Raw genomic sequence first — 19,600 nt, 5'->3', positions numbered from 1 at the left:
GAGTTCGATCCCAGTGGAAGCTTGTTTCAGGTAGCCGGCTCAGGTTGACTCAGCCTTCCATCCTTCCGAGGTCGGTAAAATGAGTACAAGCAACGTCATCCCAGAGTCGGAAACAACTGGTGCTTGCACAGGGGACTACCTTTACCTTTTAACTTTTTTTTTAGAATGCTGGAAGCTGAGCAAGTGAATGAGCCTGAGATGGAGTAATTAATTAATGTTAGGTTCAGTGTTGTCTGGGAGTATGCGACCGGAAAAAGCAAACAAGGGTCCCCCAGTGAAGGAACTAAGCCGAACAACCTGTGAGTGTTCTTAGATGTTGAACATAAGAATGTACACCGAATTTCTATTCAAAAGATTGTTGCCCTCTGTGGATTCCTTGATGCTGTTGAAGCTGGCTACTCTGACAACCTCTTCCCACACTCTAAGACGGGGAGTCAAACATGTGGCCAAGGGTCAAATCATGCCCCTGGATGGCTTCTATCAGGCTCCCGAGCAACTGGCTGTCATCTGTTTCGCTCTTTCTCTCTTGCTTCCTTCTGCATCACAGCTTTCTTTAGCAAGCTTGCTCAATCACATAGGAGTTACCGAACAAAGTCTCGATTTACCCCATTGACTGAGGCTCCTCCCTTGGGAAGAAAGGGGGAGAGGAATAGTTTTCTTCAAAGGAAGCTTTCCCTCCTTCATCGGGGACCAGAAGGGGAAAAGCCTCAGCCAACAGAAGGAAGACAGGCTTGGCTCAGCAGCACTTCTGTGTAATAGAAGCCCAGAATGCATGGGAGAGCAAAACAAAGAACCTTAAAGACCAACAAGTGCTAATGGTTAAAGTATGTTTTAAGTTAAAAAAAATATCTTTGTTTCTCTATGTCCTTTATAAAGTTTATATCTCTGCAACCTGGTAGTACATTTTATGACACAAATGGCCTGGCAAGGTCTCATTTATGTCAGATCCGGCTCCAAAACAAATGAGCTCAACTCTCCTGCTTTAAGCATTCAGAAGGCTTCTCCCCTCTGTGGGTTCTTTGATGCTGTTGAAGAGTGCTACTGTGACTGAATCTCTTCCCACACTCTGAGCATTCAAAAGGTTTCTCCCCTGAATGGAATCTTAGATGTTTTTGAAGACTGCCATTCCAACTGAATCTCTTCCCACACTCTGAGCATTCAAAAGGCTTCTCCCCTGTATGGGTTCTTTGATGCTGTTGAAGATGGCTACTCTGACTGAATCTCTTCCCACACTCTGAGCATTCAAAAGGTTTCTCCCCTGAATGGATTCTTAGATGTTTTTGAAGACTGCCATTCCAACTGAATCTCTTCCCACACTCTGAGCATTCAAAAGGCTTATCCCCAGTGTGGGTTCTCTGATGCTGTTGAAGACTGCTACTGTGACTGAATCTCTTACCACACTCTGAGCATTCAAAAGGCTCCTCCCCTGAATGAATTCTTAGATGTTTATGAAGACTGCCATTCCAACTGAATCTCTTCCCACACTTTGAGCATTCAAAAGGCTTCTCCCCTGTGTGGGTTCTGAGATGACTTTGAAGAGTCCCACTCTGACTGTATCTCTTCCCACACTCTGAGCATTCAAAAGGCTTCTCCCCTGTGTGGGTTCTGAGATGACTTTGAAGAGCTATACTGTGACTGAATCTCTTCCCACACTCTGAGCATTCAAAAGGCTTCTCCCCTGTGTGGGTTCTGAGATGACTTTGAAGAGCTATACTGTGACTGAATCTCTTCCCACACTCTGAGCATTCAAAAGGTTTTTCCCCTGAATGGATTCTTAGATGTTTTTGAAGACTGCTACTGTCACTGAATCTCTTCCTACACTCTGAGCATTCAAAAGGCTTCTCCCCTGTGTGGGTTCTTTGATGCAGTTGAAGAGTGTTACTGTGTCTGAATCTCTTCCCACACTCTGAGCATTCAAAAGGCTTCTCCCCTGTGTGGATTTTGAGATGACTTTGAAGATGGCTACTGTGACTGAATCTCTTCCCACACTCTGCGCATTCAAAAGGCTTCTCCCCTGTGTGGGTTCTTTGATGCTCTTTAAGATGGTGACTCAGACTGAATCTATTCCCACACTGTGAGCATTCAAAAGGCTTCTCCCCTGTGTGGGTTCTTTGATGCTGTTGAACATGGCTACTCTGACTGAATCTCTTCCCACACTCTGAGCATTCAAAAGGTTTCTCCCCTGAATGGATTCTTAGATGTTTTTGAAGACTGCTACTGTTAGTGAATCTCTTCCTACACTCTGAGCATTCAAAAGGCTTCTCCCCTGAATGGGTTCTTTGATGCGGTTGAAGATGGCTGCTCTGACTGAATCTCTTCCCACACTTTGAGCATTTAAAAGGTTTCTCCCCTGAATGGATTCTTAGATGTTTTTGAAGACTGTCATTCCAACTGAATCTCTTCCCACACTCTGAGCATTCAAAAGGCTTCTCCCCTGTGTGCGTTCTTAGATGCAGCTGAAGATGGTCCCTCCGACTGAAGCTCTTCCCACACTGTGAGCATTCAAAAGTCTTCTCTCCTTTATGGATTCTTTGTTGTTGTTTAAAAGTGCCACTCCTACTGAATCTCCTCCCAAACTCTGAGCACTCTAAAAACGTCTCCCCTCTGTGGGCTTTTTGATGTTGTATAAGAAGGAAATTCTCATTGAATTTCTTGCCACACTGTGAGCATTCAAAAGGTTTCCCAACTCCGTGGGTCCTTTGGTGTACAAGGAACTGTGATTTGTATCTGAAGTACTTTCCGCACTGAAAGCATCGGCGTGTGTTCATTATACTGTGCTTTGAAACATGCATATTACTCTCTTTTCCATTCAAGAACAGTACTCCACTCTTGGAATAGATTAAAGGCTTCTCTCTTGTAGGAATTCTTTGACATTGAGCAAGGTCTGGTTTCTCTGAGAAGCTCTTAGAACAGTCTGAGCAGTTAGAAGGTTCCTCTCCTGTATGTGTTCTTAGATGTCTAAGAAACTCTGCTCTGGTAATCATGGCCTTTCCACAGTCCAGACACTGATGGGTCTTCTTTCCACTGTGCATTCCCAAATGGACAGTATATTGGGTTTGATCTGAGAAGTTCATTCCACACTCCAAGCACTTGTATGACTCCTCCAACAGGTGAATAACTTCTTGGAACTCCCCACCTTGACAAGGAATGGATTTATCCCTCTTCTTCACTCTGTGACTGATTTTCTTCTTCCTCAGTCTGCCTTGAATCCTGACATTTCTTCTCACAACTTCCTTCTTGACTTCATCAGGCAATACCTGATGCGGTTCCTCATCCTCCTCATTACTCTGATTATCTCCTGCAGGAATAAAGAGAGAGAGACATCTTGTTAGAATCCACACAAGGAGGTCTAGTCGGATCCTGAAGTTCCCCCCTTGCAGGTGCTCTTGATCTCTGTCTCTGTTTTGGAGGTGGGACTCCAACACAGAGGCTGCCACGTGTGTCGCTACACCGTCCCCCCCCCACTCCCTCAGCTGCTTCTGCCTGCCACTTGGAATGGAGCCCCACCCACGGCGAGATTGCCCAGCATGCACCAGGAAAACTGTTGCACTCTGTTCCGGAAAAATAAAGTCTGAGCTCTGCCCTCTGCTGTCTCCTGCACGTTTCCGGGGCAACCCCCCCCCCCAACTTCGAGGGAATGCCTGGAAGGGTGGGCAGACGTGGTTCTAGCGGGGGGGAATGGGTTTTGAGCCACCACGCTGCCTCCCGCGTGGCTGGACAGGGTACGGGGGGTGCTGCCCCTCATCCTGCCCGGGCTGATGGCCTACCCAACCGTACAGAGCTGTTGTGCACTGGGCACTTGGGGGGGGGCTGCTGAAGTGGATCCATGCCCAGCAGCTCGCACTCTGAGTTCTGCAGCCCCTAGGGGAGGCATTCCTTTCACATAGCAGGGGGCAGCAGCAGGGCAACATTGGGGGGGGGGGCTCCGGGTGGTGGTGGTGGTGTCTTTTGGACATGGTCTAGCCGCTCCCAGACACATATTCCAGCTGCTGTCTAGGACAGCGAATTCCTGCACTTGGGATTTCCTGCTTGTCTGCGCATACCTCTGCCCGCCTGCCTGCCATTGGCAGAGTCTCTGACAGTGGGAGGGAGTGGGGGCATTAACGGTCTCTCAGGCGCAAGCTTTCCACCCACTCGCCTGGACACATGCAACGGGCTGGCCAATCCCGTGCTCCCACGCGAGCCTCTGCCTCCCGCACCCCCACCTTGGCAGTGGGCCAATAGCATGTGCCTGGGCAGAATCACCATGGCAACAGGTTCTCTCTCGCTCATCGGGCCACTCTTCCCCCTCCAAGTGTGGCGTAACGTCTCCCCTTTAGAAGCTGACTGCGTCCGCCTACGCTAACTCTGCAATAGAGCACAGCTACACGCCAGTTCTCTGGATTGGCTGCCCGCCTCCTGGGTGGCACTCTTCTTATTAATATTGACTCCCCAATCTGTGACCTCTTTGAGGTCTTTTTGTATGCCGAGCAACTGTACAATTTCTCTCCTGAGCAAATTAGCATTGCTCTGACTGAAGGTTTTTACAAATGCCACACTTTAATTTCCCTTTTCCCTGCAGTGGATTCTCTGGTTCAAATGGAGGCCTTTGTTCCTTCTTTTGTGGACTGACCTTTCTTCATGGACTGGGGTTTCAGGGAGGACCCCTCTTTGGCAAGGAATGTGCTTATCTCTCCTCTTACCTGTGTGCTTTTCCTCTTGCCTCTGTGGTCCATCTCCATAGTTTTCTTCAGCATTTTGAGTCTTGACTTTTTCCAAAGAGAACCACTGGAATTCCACAGCTGTCTCTTCTAGATCTGCTGCTGGAATGAGGAAAGAGTTTCAATCAGCAAACCATGTAAGAAGCCAGGCCACCAGTCAGGGACTCCTCTCTCTTCAGTCTGCATTTCTTTTATAAGAGCTTCTTTCCTACCAAACTGAGCTGCTGGTCACACTTTATCCCTGCCAAGCCATCCCACAGAGCTTTCTTATATTCTGTCCCATCCCTCCTCTCCCCAAACTTCCTGTATTATTATAAGGAGGAAGTTGCAAAGACAGACTTCCCGCGCAGCTCTTTTGACTTTCAGCTAATTAAATAGAAAAAGTTATCACAATATGCAGTCATCAAACATCAAGCGTTTCCTTGCCATTGTGAAGAGCAAGGAGAAACTCGTTTTCAGCCGTCCCAAAATACATGTTTTCTGGGGATCGAACCAGGATCTAACCAAGTGAATCCCACAGTTCAGAGGGGGCCACCGTGGTTTTTGGAAGAGGCGCCATTTGTTAGAGGGGGCAGGTAATGACCAATGAGAAAACCAACCCTGTATTGTTGGGCCACCTTTCTCTAAGGTCAGCTGCATTTTCTTGCTATATCTGAGCCATTCTCTACACCTTACCTGGCCTTGTCTATTGTCTAACACTCAGCACTTCTTGAATCATCCAGGCATTTCCACCTTTCCTAGAAGCACCAAGGCAGCCTGTCTGTCTGGAAAGGAGTGTATCCTCTAGCCCCACAGGTGGACCTCTTGATGGCACTTTTTTTTTTTACCGCTGTGTGACATAGAATGTTGGACTGGGTGGGCCCTTGGCCTTGTCTAACATGGCTTCTCATGTTCTTATGGCCAGAAGCTTGGCTTATGGGGCCTCAAAGCCATTCACTTGTTACAGAATAGCAAGAGCCTCGCAACGCCCATCCCAGAGTTAAACACAGTGAAGGAAAGACCAGATAAGGGCTCGGAAGAGTCTGTCCTGTACCATCTTCCCCAAACACTTATAGTGTGCAGAGAACACACACCAAACGTTCAGATATGCCACAGTTGTTCAGCATGACCAGGGTAATGTAATGTAAACATGGAGAAGCTAGTTTGACAGACCCTGAGAGCAGCACAGGGGTCATTGTTTTCAACCCTCTTCCTTGGGGATGGGGGAGATGGTGCTGGCCAGATTTAGAAAAACACGGGCATCAGGGAGCATTGAATGGACAGGTATACCCGACCCCACAGGGCTGTTGTGCACAGGGCACTAAGGGGGGGGGGGGGCTGATGAAGTGGACTCAGATTTCTGCGGCTGATGCACTCACACTCTGAGTTCTGCGGCCCCCGAGGGAGGTGTCCGTGCACATGGCAGGGGGCGTCAGGGCATCACAGGGGGTCTGTGGGAGTGGGGGGGTGTCTGTTGCTGGGCTGCTCCCTCCCAGACACACATTCCAGCCACTGTCTATGACAGCGAACTCCTGCACTTGGTACTTTCTGCTTGTCTGCCTGCCATTGGCAGAGTCTATGACAGCGGGAGGGCATGAAGAGATTGAAGACCTTTCCGTGGTCCCGTGCAGGCCTGTCTTATTCCTGTTCCCAGGATGGCTATCAGCTTCTCTGGGCCGCCTCTCCCCATCCCTGACTGTCATGAGCCGCGGCACATGCACCAAGACTGGCCAATGGGGGGGGGGTGGGCTGGCCCTCCCTTCCGCCTGCCTCTGCCTCCCTTGTGTGCCTACGCCAGCGGCATTCCAATGGCGACTGTCTCCTTCATAGAAAGCTACGCCTATCCTCTCCCCACGCTCCAGCGTGCCAAAGCGTGGCAGCTGCACCACGACCGATCGCCACCTATGGCTGGATTGGGCTGCCCATGCCTAATAATAATGACATGGTAGAATTATTTTGTATTTGAGGATATAACGATATGCAGAATGTATTCTATTTTTCTGAACAGATTTTTTTTTTCTTTTCTATATCCACTTTCCCTTTCTCATTTGGAAATAAAAATCTTTAAACCTGGATTTATTTGGTTTGGAACTGAATTGTTATTAGTAAACCTCCAAAGGCACTCCATTAGAGCTGTTCTTGCCTTCTCAGTATTAAGAAAGAACCTTTCACCTGATTTGTGAGAGGGAAGCGTGCATCTTTGAACTGAGGCTACACACAAGTGACCCACAGCTGGGAATCATCCATTATGGAAACCTCCCCCTTCCCTGGAATGTCCAGTCTTTAAGGCTAGTGGGGCCACTCAACAGCCACAAGTGAGCTCAGCTCCAGGAGGAGCTTCTGACCCCCCTGATTCCAGGCCCCAGAGGGCTTCTCTCTCTCTCCTCACTCTGCATACTTGGGGATTCTACCAAACAAGGAGTTGTTAATAAGTGAAGAGATCCCATGGGGATTCCTTGCCCATTCCCTTGATATCAGTGTAAAGGATATCCACTTGCAGCCTGTTCATTTGAAAAGGAAACAGCCTCTAGAGATCTTCTGGAAAAACTCTGCAGCCACTCCTCAGATGCAAGACCTTTGTCTATATCCTCAACCTTTTTGGCACCAGGGACCGGTTTTGTGGAAGACAATTTATCCAGGCACTGGGGGGGGGGGGGGGGGTTTCAGGATGTGCGCTTTAATTCTATGATTTTGATGTGGTAGTTAAGTGTGTGGACTCTTATCTGGGAGAACCGGGTTTGATTTCTCACTCCTCCACTTACAGCTGCTGGAATGTCCTTACGACAGCCATAGCTTTCACTGAGATTGTCCTTGAAAGGACAGCTTCTGGGGAGAGCTCTCTCAGCCCCACCCACCTCATGGGGTGTCTGTTGTGGAGGAGGAAGGGAAAGGAGATTATGAGCTGCTCTGAGACTTTGATATTCAGAGTGGAGGGCAGGATTATTATTATTATTATTACTACATTGTAATATATAATGAAGTAATTATACAACTCACAGCTGTCAGAACTTGTATCTTTACTGCTGGTCCCCTATAATGTGACCAATGCTGCAATGTATTTTTACTATGACTTAGAACTGCTTTGTTACTGAACCAAACTGACTCCATGTTGTAACCCTGGCTTGACCCAAAATGCTTGAATAGTAATTAACCTTGCCCCACTGGTATCCAAAATATTTGGGGTTGTAGAATGAGTTATGTTATGTCTCTGCACATTCTCACACTGGGACCCTTTGAAGCCGAGCAGCATGGCCTTCGAAGTAGGGAGGCATCCTCTCTACTGATAGTGATGGTGAGAAGACAGATGTGCCTGTAACGGGGTGAATTGTGGCTTTGTGAGATGTTTGTTTTACGTGTATAAAATTGTGCTGGTGCTGGCTCTCGCCATCACTGTTATCTTGCCTCTTCCAGTGCTTAGTTCTTTTCAATAAAATCCTAACTTTGTAACCAAGTATGGGATCCGTTTGAAGTTCTTAAGTTCTGACATTATAACAGTGATCCCATTGTTAGTGGCTTATCTGTACTGGAGGCTTGGCCCGATGGCGGCAAAAGTGCCAGACGACGGAGAGCCCACCACCCCAACAGAGGACCCGCCGCTCGACCCAAATGTGACGGGGGTCCGGCGCAAAATTAAGGTCCCGGCGCCTTTCTCGGTCGACGCCGCGTTCCCAGCCCCGCGAACCTGGAGCCCACGGAAGTCCACGGCAGCAATCGACGCCGCGGAGCAGCGGTACCGAAGCATGCTGGGCGAAGGGGGAGCCGGAGACGGAGACGGCGGCCAAAAGGAGGGCCCGGAGCCCCGAGGGGGAGACGACCAGATCCGGACCCTCCGCAACGACTTATTCGACTGGGTTCGGGAGATACACGACGACGTGCACCGATCCCACGTGACGATGGCCGAGGAGTTGCAGCAGAACCTGGGCGCGATCTACGACCAGCTCCGCACCTTACAAACTGCGGTCCTGGGAGTCCCGATTGGGGGGCTACCGCTGGGGCAACTGCCCGTAGCCCCGCCGGCCCCAGCTCCGCAAGCTCCGGCCGCCCCGGCCCCGCCGGCTCCGCCGGCCCCAGCGCCGCAAGCTCCGGCCACCCCGGCCCCGCCGGCCCCGGGCGTCCCGGCGCCGCCGGCTCCGCCCGCCCCGGCACCACCAGCCCCGCTGGCCCCGGCTGCCCCGGCGCTGCCGGCCCTGCCCGCTCCAGGGGCCCCAGCGCCCCCCGCCCCGATCCTGCCGGCTCTACCGGGCCCCGCGCCGCCGCCGGGGGCGCCGCGAGCCCCAGGGGGGGCCGAGGGTCGAGGAAGAGAATTGAAGATTACTTTCGATGGGAATCCGGAGGACGTGGAGTATTTTACCATACAGTGCGACACGTTCTTCACCCACTGGGGTGCGGATTACCCGACCGAAGCCAGCCGAGTGTACCACATCGCATCCCGATTGAGAGGCGCGGCCCGCAAGTGGTACGTCGGGCTTTTTATGGGAAGAAAACCCGAGCTAGCCACGGTGGCGGGGTTCCTGCACGCGATGCTCCGCCAGTATGGCGATCCCCTGCGGGAGGAGAAGGCCGTCGCCGCCCTTCAGCGCATAGAGCAAGGCAACCGCTCCACCCGCGAGTATGCCACCGAGTTCCTGGGGTACTGCGCGGCGGCGAGGGGATGGAACGAGGTCATGAAATATACCGCGTTCATCAATGGTTTGAACCCGTCAATCCTCGACCGCTGCTACAGTCAAGGGAGACCCGACACGTTAGTCGGATGGATCCAGCTGGCCGGAGAGGTGGAGACCAACCTTCAACACGTGGGGATGCGACGGCAGCAGCTGGCGAAGAAGGCGGCGAAGCTCACGCCGACTAAATCCGAAGGGAGAAAGGCACCGGCGGCCTCCACCCCGTCTCCCGCTCGCAAGTGCTTCAAATGCGGAGACCCAAATCATCTCGCTGCCAACTGCCCAGTAAAAGTGGGTGCCACCCCCCCCACGGCGAAAACAACTACCCCAGGGCCGAAGAAGAAAAAGAGCGGCCGCTCGAGGGAGCCCAGCCGGGGCTCCGTCGCCACTTCCTTGGCGACTGACGAGGATTTTACCACCGACTTGGCTACAGTGGAAGAATCGACCGAAGAATCGGACGACACCGAGTCGGCGGGAAACGACAGCGACCTGCTTTAATGGGTGCCGCAAAGCAGGTCCAGCAACAGCCGGCACTCCTCACGGTGAGAGCAACAGGGGGTTTACTATTTATGGCTGTCACCCTCCTCAACCCTACCCTAAAGAGATTCATGCACGCCCGAGCGCTGATCGACTCCGGGTGTAACAGGGAACTGATCACCCCCCGCCTAGTTGAGGCGTTGGGATTAGCCACCTCCCCCCTACCACAGCCGATGCAGTTCCAGCAGATGGACGGGGGGCCCATGAGGGGGGAACCATGTGCGTTAGAGACTCAGGCAGTCCCGGTGGGAACCGAGGAGCATTGGGGGATTGAAACTTTCGTAATTGCCCCCTCTTGCTCTTTCGACGTGGTGATGGGCTCGTCTTGGCTCGCCCGCCACCAACCAGACATAAGGTGGGAGGAACAAATCGTCCGGTTCCCGGATTGGAGGTGTGAGCATCACCACTGGCGCCCCGAATGGGGACCGCACGCTCCCCCCCAAAACATGCGGGCTTGCCTCACTCTCGAGGAAGTCGCCTCAATCCCCAAGGAATACCAGGATCTAAGATTAGCGTTTAGCGAGAAGGAAGCGGACGAGCTACCGCCCCACCGCCCTACGGACTGTGCCATCGAGCTGATCCCAGGGCAACAGCTTCCCAAGGCGAAACTGTACTCCATGGGTTGGGCGGAAAAAGCTGAACTCCGAAAGTTTTTGGACAAGAACCTTAAGCGCAGCTTCATACGGCCGGCCACTGCCCCCCATGCCGCCCCCGTCCTCTTCCGAAAGAAGAAGGACGGGTCTCTTAGGTTCTGCACAGATTTTCGTGCTATAAACGGGATTTCCATGTCCAACGCCTACCCGATCCCGTTGATAAAGGATTTGTTGAACACCGTAGCAAAGGGCAAAGTATTTACAAAGCTTGATCTCCGAGACGCGTACTTCCGCGTCCGCATCAAAGAGGGGGACGAGTGGAAGACAGCATTCAACACCCCCCTGGGACAATTTGAGTACCTAGTAATGCCCTTCGGACTGCAGGGAGCCCCTGGTGTTTTCATGAACTTTATCAATGAAGTGCTACGGGAATTCCTGTTTAAGGGGGTGGTGGTGTACCTTGATGACATCATTATCTATTCACAAGATCTAAAGTCTCATGTACCCCTGGTCCGAAAAGTGTTACGCACCCTTTGCAAACACAAACTGTACGCTAAATTGTCAAAATGCGAGTTCCACAAAACCGAATTGGACTATTTGGGTTTCCGGGTGTCGGGGGAGGGATTGGCCATGGACCCCGCAAAGGTCCAAGCGGTACTAGACTGGGAACCCCCTCGAACCCGCAAACAGTTACAAAGTTTTATCGGGTTCGCTAACTTTTACCGCGATTTCATTAAGGGGTTTGCCACCGTCATGCTCCCCCTCACGGAACTTCTCAAAACCAAAGGGAAGGGTGAAGAGGCGAAAAAGCCGGGCGCACGCCTAACGTGGACGCCTGAATGCCAAAAAGCTTTCAATGAACTAAAACGCCTCTTCACCTCCGAACCCGTGTTGGCTCATCCTGACGAGCGGAAGCCCTTCGTGGTCCAATGCGACGCCTCCGACGCCGCAGTGGGAGCCATACTGATGCAGAGGGGGGAAAATGGGGTGCTCCGTCCATGTGCCTATATCTCAAGGAAATTTTCCAACGAACAAAGAAATTGGTCAGTCTGGGACAAGGAGGCGTTTGCAGTCATGTTTGCCCTGAAAACTTGGCGCTCCTGGCTCGAAGGAGCGAGAGTGCCCTTTGAAATCTGGACCGATCATAAAAACCTTGAAGCCCTCACCGGGCGCCGCAAAATGACTGCAAAACAAATCCGGTGGGCAGGTTTCTTTGCTAAATTTGACTTTGTGCTGAAACACATCCCAGGCTCAAAGAACTTTTTAGCAGACGCCCTCTCTCGCATGCCACAACACGACAGTCTCCGGGAGGAGGTAGTGGACTCATTAATTTCCCCCTCAGCCATCTCGGGGGGGGTCACTACCCGCTCAGGCAGGCAGACCAGCCCTCCGGATTCAGATCTGCTGCCTCGATTCCTCTCAGAATACAACCAGGAGACCGACCGCCCACCCAACTTGGTCAAAGCCGAAAACGGGCTCTGGCTGCACAACGAAAAAATCTATGTGCCCGACCCCCTCAGAAAAGAGGTCTTGGAACGCTGTCACTCAAGTCGCCTGGCCGGCCACTTCGGCTATGTCAAAACCCTCAACTTACTCACCCGCCAGTTCTGGTGGCCGAAAATTAAGAAAGATGTCTCTGAATTTGTTCTTTCATGCCCCACCTGCCTCATGGCAAAAAGAAGGGGGGGTAAACCCCCAGGCCACCTGGTTCCACTCCCTACAGCCACCAGACCCTGGTCGGTAGTCTCCATGGATTTCATTGTCGAACTCCCACCCTCACAGGGCAAAACAGTCATCCTGGTCATAGTCGACACATTTTCTAAGCAAGCCCATTTCATCCCATGCAAAAAACTACCCACGGCCAAAAAACTCGCCCAGCTCTTTTTCACCCACATTGTACGCCTACACTCATTCCCGGACAAGGTCATTAGTGACCGCGGGACGCAGTTCGTTGCCAACTTCTGGCGGGAGTTCTGCAAACTGGCTGGCATCGAGCAGGGGCTAAGCTCTGCCTACCACCCCCAGTCGGACGGACAGACGGAGAGGGTTAATGGTCTTCTGGAACAGTACCTCCGCTGCTTCATTAACTTCCAACAGTCCAACTGGGTGGACCTCCTCCCTTTTGCAGAATATGGCTACAACAACAGCCTCCATAGCTCAACCAAAACCTCCCCTTTTCAAATTATCAATGGTTACGAGGGCAAACCGTTTCCCACTCTCGCCCTCCCCGCCAGCCCGGCCGAACCCACTTCCTGTCAGCAATGGTGGGAGGGCCTCCGTGAAGGCTGGAAGGGTATTCAGGAAAACCTGGAGGAAGCGAAAAAAGCCTACAAAAAGCAGTTTGACAAAAAGCACTCCCAAGAGTGGGACTTGAAGGTGGGGGATACAGTTTTTCTGTCCACAAAAAACCTTCCCCTTCCCCAGCCCTGTCGCAAACTCGCACTGAAGTTCCTGGGCCCATTTAAAATAAAAAGGGTAATAAACAAAGTGACCGTGGAACTCGAACTGCCCAAATCTCTAAGTAAGATCCATCCTGTTTTTCATTGCAGCTTGCTTCGGAAAGACCCTGGTGCTACGTCCTTCCATCCCAGGGCCCCTCCGCCCCCTCCGACGACAGTGAGGGGTCAGAGTCACCATGAGGTCCAGGAGATCCTGGACTCCAGAGTCAAACGGGGAAAACTGTACTATTTGATCAGGTGGAAACACTTCCCCCCGAGCTGTGACGAGTGGGTCGAATCTCAGAATGTAGCCGCTCCGCAACTGCTGAAAAAGTTTCACCTACTGTACCCGCACAAGCCCAAGGCGGGCCCCGCGGGAGGGGGCGCTTAGGGGGGGCAGTATGTCAGAACTTGTATCTTTACTGCTGGTCCCCTATAATGTGACCAATGCTGCAATGTATTTTTACTATGACTTAGAACTGCTTTGTTACTGAACCAAACTGACTCCATGTTGTAACCCTGGCTTGACCCAAAATGCTTGAATAGTAATTAACCTTGCCCCACTGGTATCCAAAATATTTGGGGTTGTAGAATGAGTTATGTTATGTCTCTGCACATTCTCACACTGGGACCCTTTGAAGCCGAGCAGCATGGCCTTCGAAGTAGGGAGGCATCCTCTCTACTGATAGTGATGGTGAGAAGACAGATGTGCCTGTAACGGGGTGAATTGTGGCTTTGTGAGATGTTTGTTTTACGTGTATAAAATTGTGCTGGTGCTGGCTCTCGCCATCACTGTTATCTTGCCTCTTCCAGTGCTTAGTTCTTTTCAATAAAATCCTAACTTTGTAACCAAGTATGGGATCCGTTTGAAGTTCTTAAGTTCTGACAACAGCTGATTGCTAAATGGACACTTTCTGGGGGTTGGCGACTCCTGCATTATAGAGTCTCTTTCATTCCTGATTTTGGCAGAGAAAGAGACAGAAAGAGAAAGTGACTATTCTTATATGAGGAAGGAAAGAAATCCAAGAAAGAGGACATTTTCTTCCAGAAGGACAGAACCATGGTCACTATCCAAGCCCACAATCCGAACCCCTCCACAGGGGATGGATCTTTCCAGATTACAGTCAGAGTGGACGGCCATAATCCCATGTACAGAAGGGGATGTTGTAATGGCTGGCAACTGAGAAATTAGGATCTGGATTCTTCCAGAGTCTTTCGGAGGGCCTCTCAGACCTTCCTTGGCCTCAGGACAAGACAACTTCTCTGGCTTGGGTGATGGCCACAAAACTGGCCTCAGCTGCCCTGGATCAGTGGAGGGGGGGGCTTGTATTGCTCTACCTGGCCATGCTGAACAACACTTTCACGCCCACCCCAACTGCTCGATGCACCGAGTGGCGGCAAGTTAGCTGCACTGGCCTCACAAAGAGATTGTATAATCCCAATGGCAGCAGTTTGCCTGTGAAAGATCCTTACCCAGAAAAGCCACGCTCTCATAGTTCTCCAGCATGACTTCTTTGTAGAGAGCTTTCTGGCCTGGATCCAGCAGAGCCCACTCCGCCATGGTGAAATACACGGCCACCTCCTCAAAGGAAAACAGAGACTGAAAGAAAAAGCAGATTCCTTCATCAGAGATCCTGCCGGGCAGAGACCTCGACAGGGGTACTTTCTGAGGGTGTAGGAGGTAGAGTATGGGATGTGTAAGGCCAGTGCCATTCAGAGTCTCTCTTCTGAAGACAGCAGGAGCAAAAGCTTCTCCAAGAAAGGAGGGAGGGCCTAGACTATCCCCTGTTCATCCTCCCCTACCTGGACCAGAGGTTGAGCAGCGATTCCCACTTCTCTGCAAAGAAAAAAGCTCGACAACATCTCTTCACTGCCTGCAAGGAAGACAAAATCAGAAGGAAGGATTTAAAACTAAAATTCCAATTTCTTTGCTTCTCTGAATCCTGCTTTTATGCATCCCCCTTCCAGGGTCTGAAACCTTGTCTTCTTCACACTCAATAAAATTTGTAATAATTTTAATAAACTGTGGCGGAAGCAAAATAGAAGCACGAGGTGCCCTTGAACCTCGGGAGTTATAAATGCTGTCAAAATATTTCACACTTCATGAGACTTGATATCTGCCCTGTGAACCTTTGGGCTCAAATGGTTGCAGGATCAGACCAAAAGCCTGGGCATGACATTCTCCCAGAGAACGGGACAGTAAGGAAGATCACCTTAGAGATAGCCTATAAGTTAAAGCAAGTTTTTCCAGGAACTGTCTGATTTTTAATTTGCGAGAGCTGCTGAGTCATCCTAATTAACAGCTGGGCTGGAGGAGGCAAAGGCAGCCAATTGGTCAACTTTGCTTTCTCTGCTTCCAAAATAAAGCCAAGCAGGAGAAAAAAACATTTCTTATTGCATGCGTCTTGTGGGGGCAGGAAATACTCCTACCCCTGGGGTATGGATTTATTTGGTTTTGAACCGAATTGTTATTATTTTTAAACTTCCAAAGGCACTCCATTAGAGCTGTTCTTGCCTTCTCAGTATTAACAAAGAGCCTTTCACCTGATATGCGAGAGGGAAGCGTGCATCTTTGAACTGAGGCTACATGCAAGTGACCCACAGCTGGGAATCATCCATTACGGAAACCTCCCCTTTCCCTGGAATGTCCAGACTTTAAGGCTAGTGTGGGCACTCAATGGGCACAAGTCAACTAAGCCCCAGGAGGAGCTTCTGAGCCCCCAGATTCCAGGCCGCAGAGGCCTTCTCTCTCTCTCTCTCCTCACTCTGCATACTTGGGGATTCTACCAAACAAGGAGTTGTTTAGAAGTGAAAAGATCCCATGGGGATTCCTTGCCCATTCCCTTGATATCAATGTAAAGGATAACCACCTGCAGACACTTCATTTGGGAAGGAAACAGCCTCTTGAGATCTTCTGGAAAAACTCTGCAGCCACTCCTCAGATGCAAGACCTTTGTCTATATCCTCAACCTTTTTGGCACCAGGGACCGGTTCTGTGAAAGACAATTTATCCAGGCACCGGAGGGTAGTGATGGTATTGGGATGATACAATTGTGCACTTTATTTCTATTATTTTGATGTGGTAGTTAAGTGTGCGGACTCTTATCTGGGAGAACCGAGTTTGATTTCTCACTCCTCCACTTACAGCTGCTGGAATGGCCTTGGGACAGCGATAGCTCTCATAGAGGTTGTCCTTGAAAGGACAGCTTCTGGGGAGAGCACTCTCAGCCCCACCCACCTCACAGGGTGTCTTTTGTGGGGGAGGAAGATAAAGGAGATTGAGCCGGTCTGAGACTTTGAATTTCAGAGTGGCGGGCAGGATTATTACTACTACTACTACTACTACATTGTAATATATAATGAAGTAATTATACAACTCAAAGCCTGATAGCTAACAGGCCACGGTCTGGTACTGGTACACAGACTGGGGGTTGGCGATCCCTGCATTATAGGGTCACTTTCATTCCTGGCTTTGGCAAAGATAGAGAGACAGAAAGAGAAAGTGACCATTCTAATATGAGGAAGGAAAGAAATCCAAGAAAGAGGAAATTTTCTTCCAGAAGGACGGAACCATGGTCACGATCCAAGCCCACAATCTGAACCACTCTACAGGGGATGGATCTTTCCAGATTACAGCCTGAGTGGACGGCCATAATCCCATGTACGGAAGGGGATGTTGTAATGGATGGCAACTGAGAAATTAGGATCTGGATTCTTCCAGAGTCTTTCAGAGGGCCTCTCAGCCCTTCCTTGGCCTCAGGACAAGACAACTGCTCTGGTTTGGGTGATGGCCACAAACTGGCCTCAGCTGCCCTGGATCAGTGGGGGGGGGGCGGGCTCGTATTTCTATGCCTGGCCATGCTGAACAACAGACTTATGGCCACCCCAACTGCACGATGCACCAGGTGGCGGCGAGTTAGCTGCACTAGCCTCACAAAGACAGATTGTATAATCCCTATGGCAGCAGTATGCCTGTGAAGGATCCTTACCCAGAAAAACCGTGCTCTCATAGTTCTCCAGCATGACTTCTTTGTAGAGAGCTTTCTGGCCTGGATCCAGCAGAGCCCACTCTGCCATGGTGAAATACATGGCCACCTCCTCAAAGGAAAATGGAGACTGAAAGAAAAAGCAGATTCCCTTGTCAGAGATTCTGCCGGGCAGAGACCTCGACAGGGGTACTTTCTGAGGGTGTAGGAGGTAGAGTATGGGATGTGTACGGCCAGCGCCATTCAGAGTCTCTCTTCCTAAGACGTCAGGAGCAAAAGCTTTCCTGAGAAATGCGGGAGGGCCCTGACTATCCCCTGTTCATCCTCCCCTACCTGGACCAGAGGCTGAGCAGCCATTCCCACTTCTCTGCAAAGAAAATAGCTCGACAACATCTCTTCACTGCCTGCAAGGGAGACAAAATTGGAAGGAAGGGTTTAAAACTCAAATTCCTGTTTGCTTTGCTTCTCTGAATCCTGCTTTTATGCATCCCCATTCCCAGGGTCTGAAACCTTGTCTTCTTCACACTCAATAAAATTTGTAATAATTTTAATAAACTGTGGCAGAAGCAAAATAGAAGCACCAGGTGCCCATGAGCTTGGGGGTTATAAATGCTGTCAACACATTTCACACTTCTGTAAGACTTGATATGTGCCCTGTGAACCTTGGGGCTCAGATGGTTGCAGGATCAGACCAAAAGCTTGGGCATGACATTCTCCCAGAGAACAGGACACAGAGCCCAAATTACTGGCATCTGGCAATGTGTTTTTTTTTTATATTTGCTGCCCCAGAACAGGGTGTGTGTGTGTCTAAAATGCTATCAAGTCATAGCTGACTCATGGTGACCCCAGTTCTACAAGGCAAGAGACAGTTAGAGGCAGAATGCCTCTGCATAGGAACCCTGAATTTCTTTGCTGGTTTCCGAAGCCACAAATTAAGCAGGGCTGACCATTCTTGGCTTCTAAGGTTGGATGACCTTAGTTAGTCCAGGTCTTGCTGGTCAAGAAAACATAGAGGTTCCACTGATTCACCTTGGCTAAGGCTGCACCCAGATTTGTTCTCCGTTTCCTTTTTTGAGAGACCTTGTGTCTTTCTAATGGAAGGAAGCTGTGATATAAATATTTTCATTAATGCAAATAAGAATGGAATTGCTCTCCATGAATCTACATACTTCCCCTTAAACTGAAGTGGCTATCGCAACATCCAAAGGCACTTTCCCCCAGAACTCCATTCTATGTAGAAGTATTTCCCTTTTCTCCTGTCCTGAAGCTTCTACTCAACAACATCACTACATGTCCCAATCCCTTCTGGGCAGGAGGCCCCCTTACCACTTGACAGGGCCTCTCTGGTATGCTCCTGGGCCTGCGTCCTCTGACCTTCCTCTGACGGAGCTCCTTCTGACTCAGACAACTTTGCTTCCACCTTCACAGATCCTCCCCACATCTGAAACAACAGCAAAGGCGAGGGGTTAGAGAAGGAATGGAGCAGGGGTGGGATATGGATCCTGACCCACTCCCAGACTCCTCATCACTGACTCCACCATCAGAGTTTCTTTAACCACAGGGGCAAGAACCAGGGTTGGGTTTTCTTCCCAGACTTCTGAACTACCTAGAAGCAGAAATATCTAAGAACAGATATGAACAAAACACTGAAGCAATATAAAAAAGAAAAGAAAGGAAGACAGATTCCTTTCAAGAAGAATCTTTTGAAGAAGAAGATAGAATCTTAACTTGATGGACTCCTTTTCTGTGGCTGCAAATACCTCCCCTGATATCCCATCTATTCCTGGTGATTTCTTCTCCCAGTAGTTGTCAATGCAGCTTTACTTTGTTATCCTTGTTATCTGCTAACAAAGATGGAAAACAAAAGAATGGCCCACAGAGGGGAAATGCTCACTTTACATTCCAGTTCCAAAAATGGAGACATCCAAGACTATAGAGACTATTGAACCACTGTATTAATTCCTCATGCAAGTCAAGTGCTCAAACTTTGACAACCAGCCCTGACGTCATATAATGAAAGAGAAATGTCAGATGTTCCACATAGATTCACAAAAGGAAGAGGCACTTGAGATCATATTGCAAATTCACATCAGTTAAAAGAGCAAAGGAGAGATAAATCAACTTGTAATTCATAGAAGATAATTTCAGAAGATAACCAACTTGGGATTCAAGGCTTACATCCATGCTTTTGACTCCTGGGATCAAAAAAGATATGGTTTATCTTTTAATTGCTAATAGCAGCCAAACTCACCATAGCAAGCACTTGGAAATCTGCTCATCCTCCCCTTATCCATAATTGCTTTAAAACTATCTCGGATATTTTTTTTTATGGAGACTTTCAGATCACATTTACTGCATACACAACCCCCACTCTGTCTCTAAGTTCTGAAGGTGGAATGAAAATGGGAGAAGGAACATTAAGAATCTGAGATATGCCGATGACACCACATTACTGGAAGAAAGTAGTGAAAACTTTAAATCATTATTAGTGAAGGCTACAGCAGAAAATGCTAAAGGGAGATTACAGATGACTATCAGGAAGACAAAAGTAATGACTAGTGGAGAAATACAGAAACAGCTGCTGATGAAGAAATTGAAATTGTTCAAGATTTTCTGTTCCTTGGCTCCAACATCCATGCAATGAAACTTGAAATATACTGCACTCCACCCCAACTAAAAAGAAAAAATGCTGCCTGTTACCTTCAT

General features: G+C 49.7%; 1 protein-coding gene across 1 annotated transcript; it reads right to left on the bottom strand.

The window, feature by feature from the left end:
- Nucleotides 1-968: 968 nt before the first annotated feature.
- LOC132567270 (zinc finger protein 665-like) lies at nucleotides 969-19,600 on the bottom strand. Its single transcript, XM_060232959.1, has 6 exons — nucleotides 19,595-19,600; nucleotides 18,221-18,335; nucleotides 17,228-17,298; nucleotides 16,898-17,003; nucleotides 4,683-4,802; nucleotides 969-3,298 (listed from the first exon to the last, which is right to left on the bottom strand). The coding sequence occupies exons 1-6, from the start codon at nucleotides 19,598-19,600 to the stop codon at nucleotides 969-971; spliced, it is 2,748 nt and encodes a 915-aa protein (XP_060088942.1).

Source organism: Heteronotia binoei, chromosome 2 (genome assembly GCF_032191835.1).
Source record: "Heteronotia binoei isolate CCM8104 ecotype False Entrance Well chromosome 2, APGP_CSIRO_Hbin_v1, whole genome shotgun sequence".
Lineage (NCBI taxonomy): Eukaryota > Metazoa > Chordata > Lepidosauria > Squamata > Gekkonidae > Heteronotia > Heteronotia binoei.
This window is presented reverse-complemented; position numbering and strand designations above follow the sequence as displayed.

Bases quoted from the DNA above. Each gene is read 5' to 3' on its own strand.
- LOC132567270 (XM_060232959.1), bottom strand. The intron at 17,299-18,220 runs GTAAGGGGGCCT...TCTCCCTTGCAG, and splicing joins CAGAGAGGCCCTGTCAAGTG to GCAGTGAAGAGATGTTGTCG. The intron at 17,004-17,227 runs GTAGGGGAGGAT...TCCTTTGAGGAG, and splicing joins CTGCTCAGCCTCTGGTCCAG to GTGGCCATGTATTTCACCAT.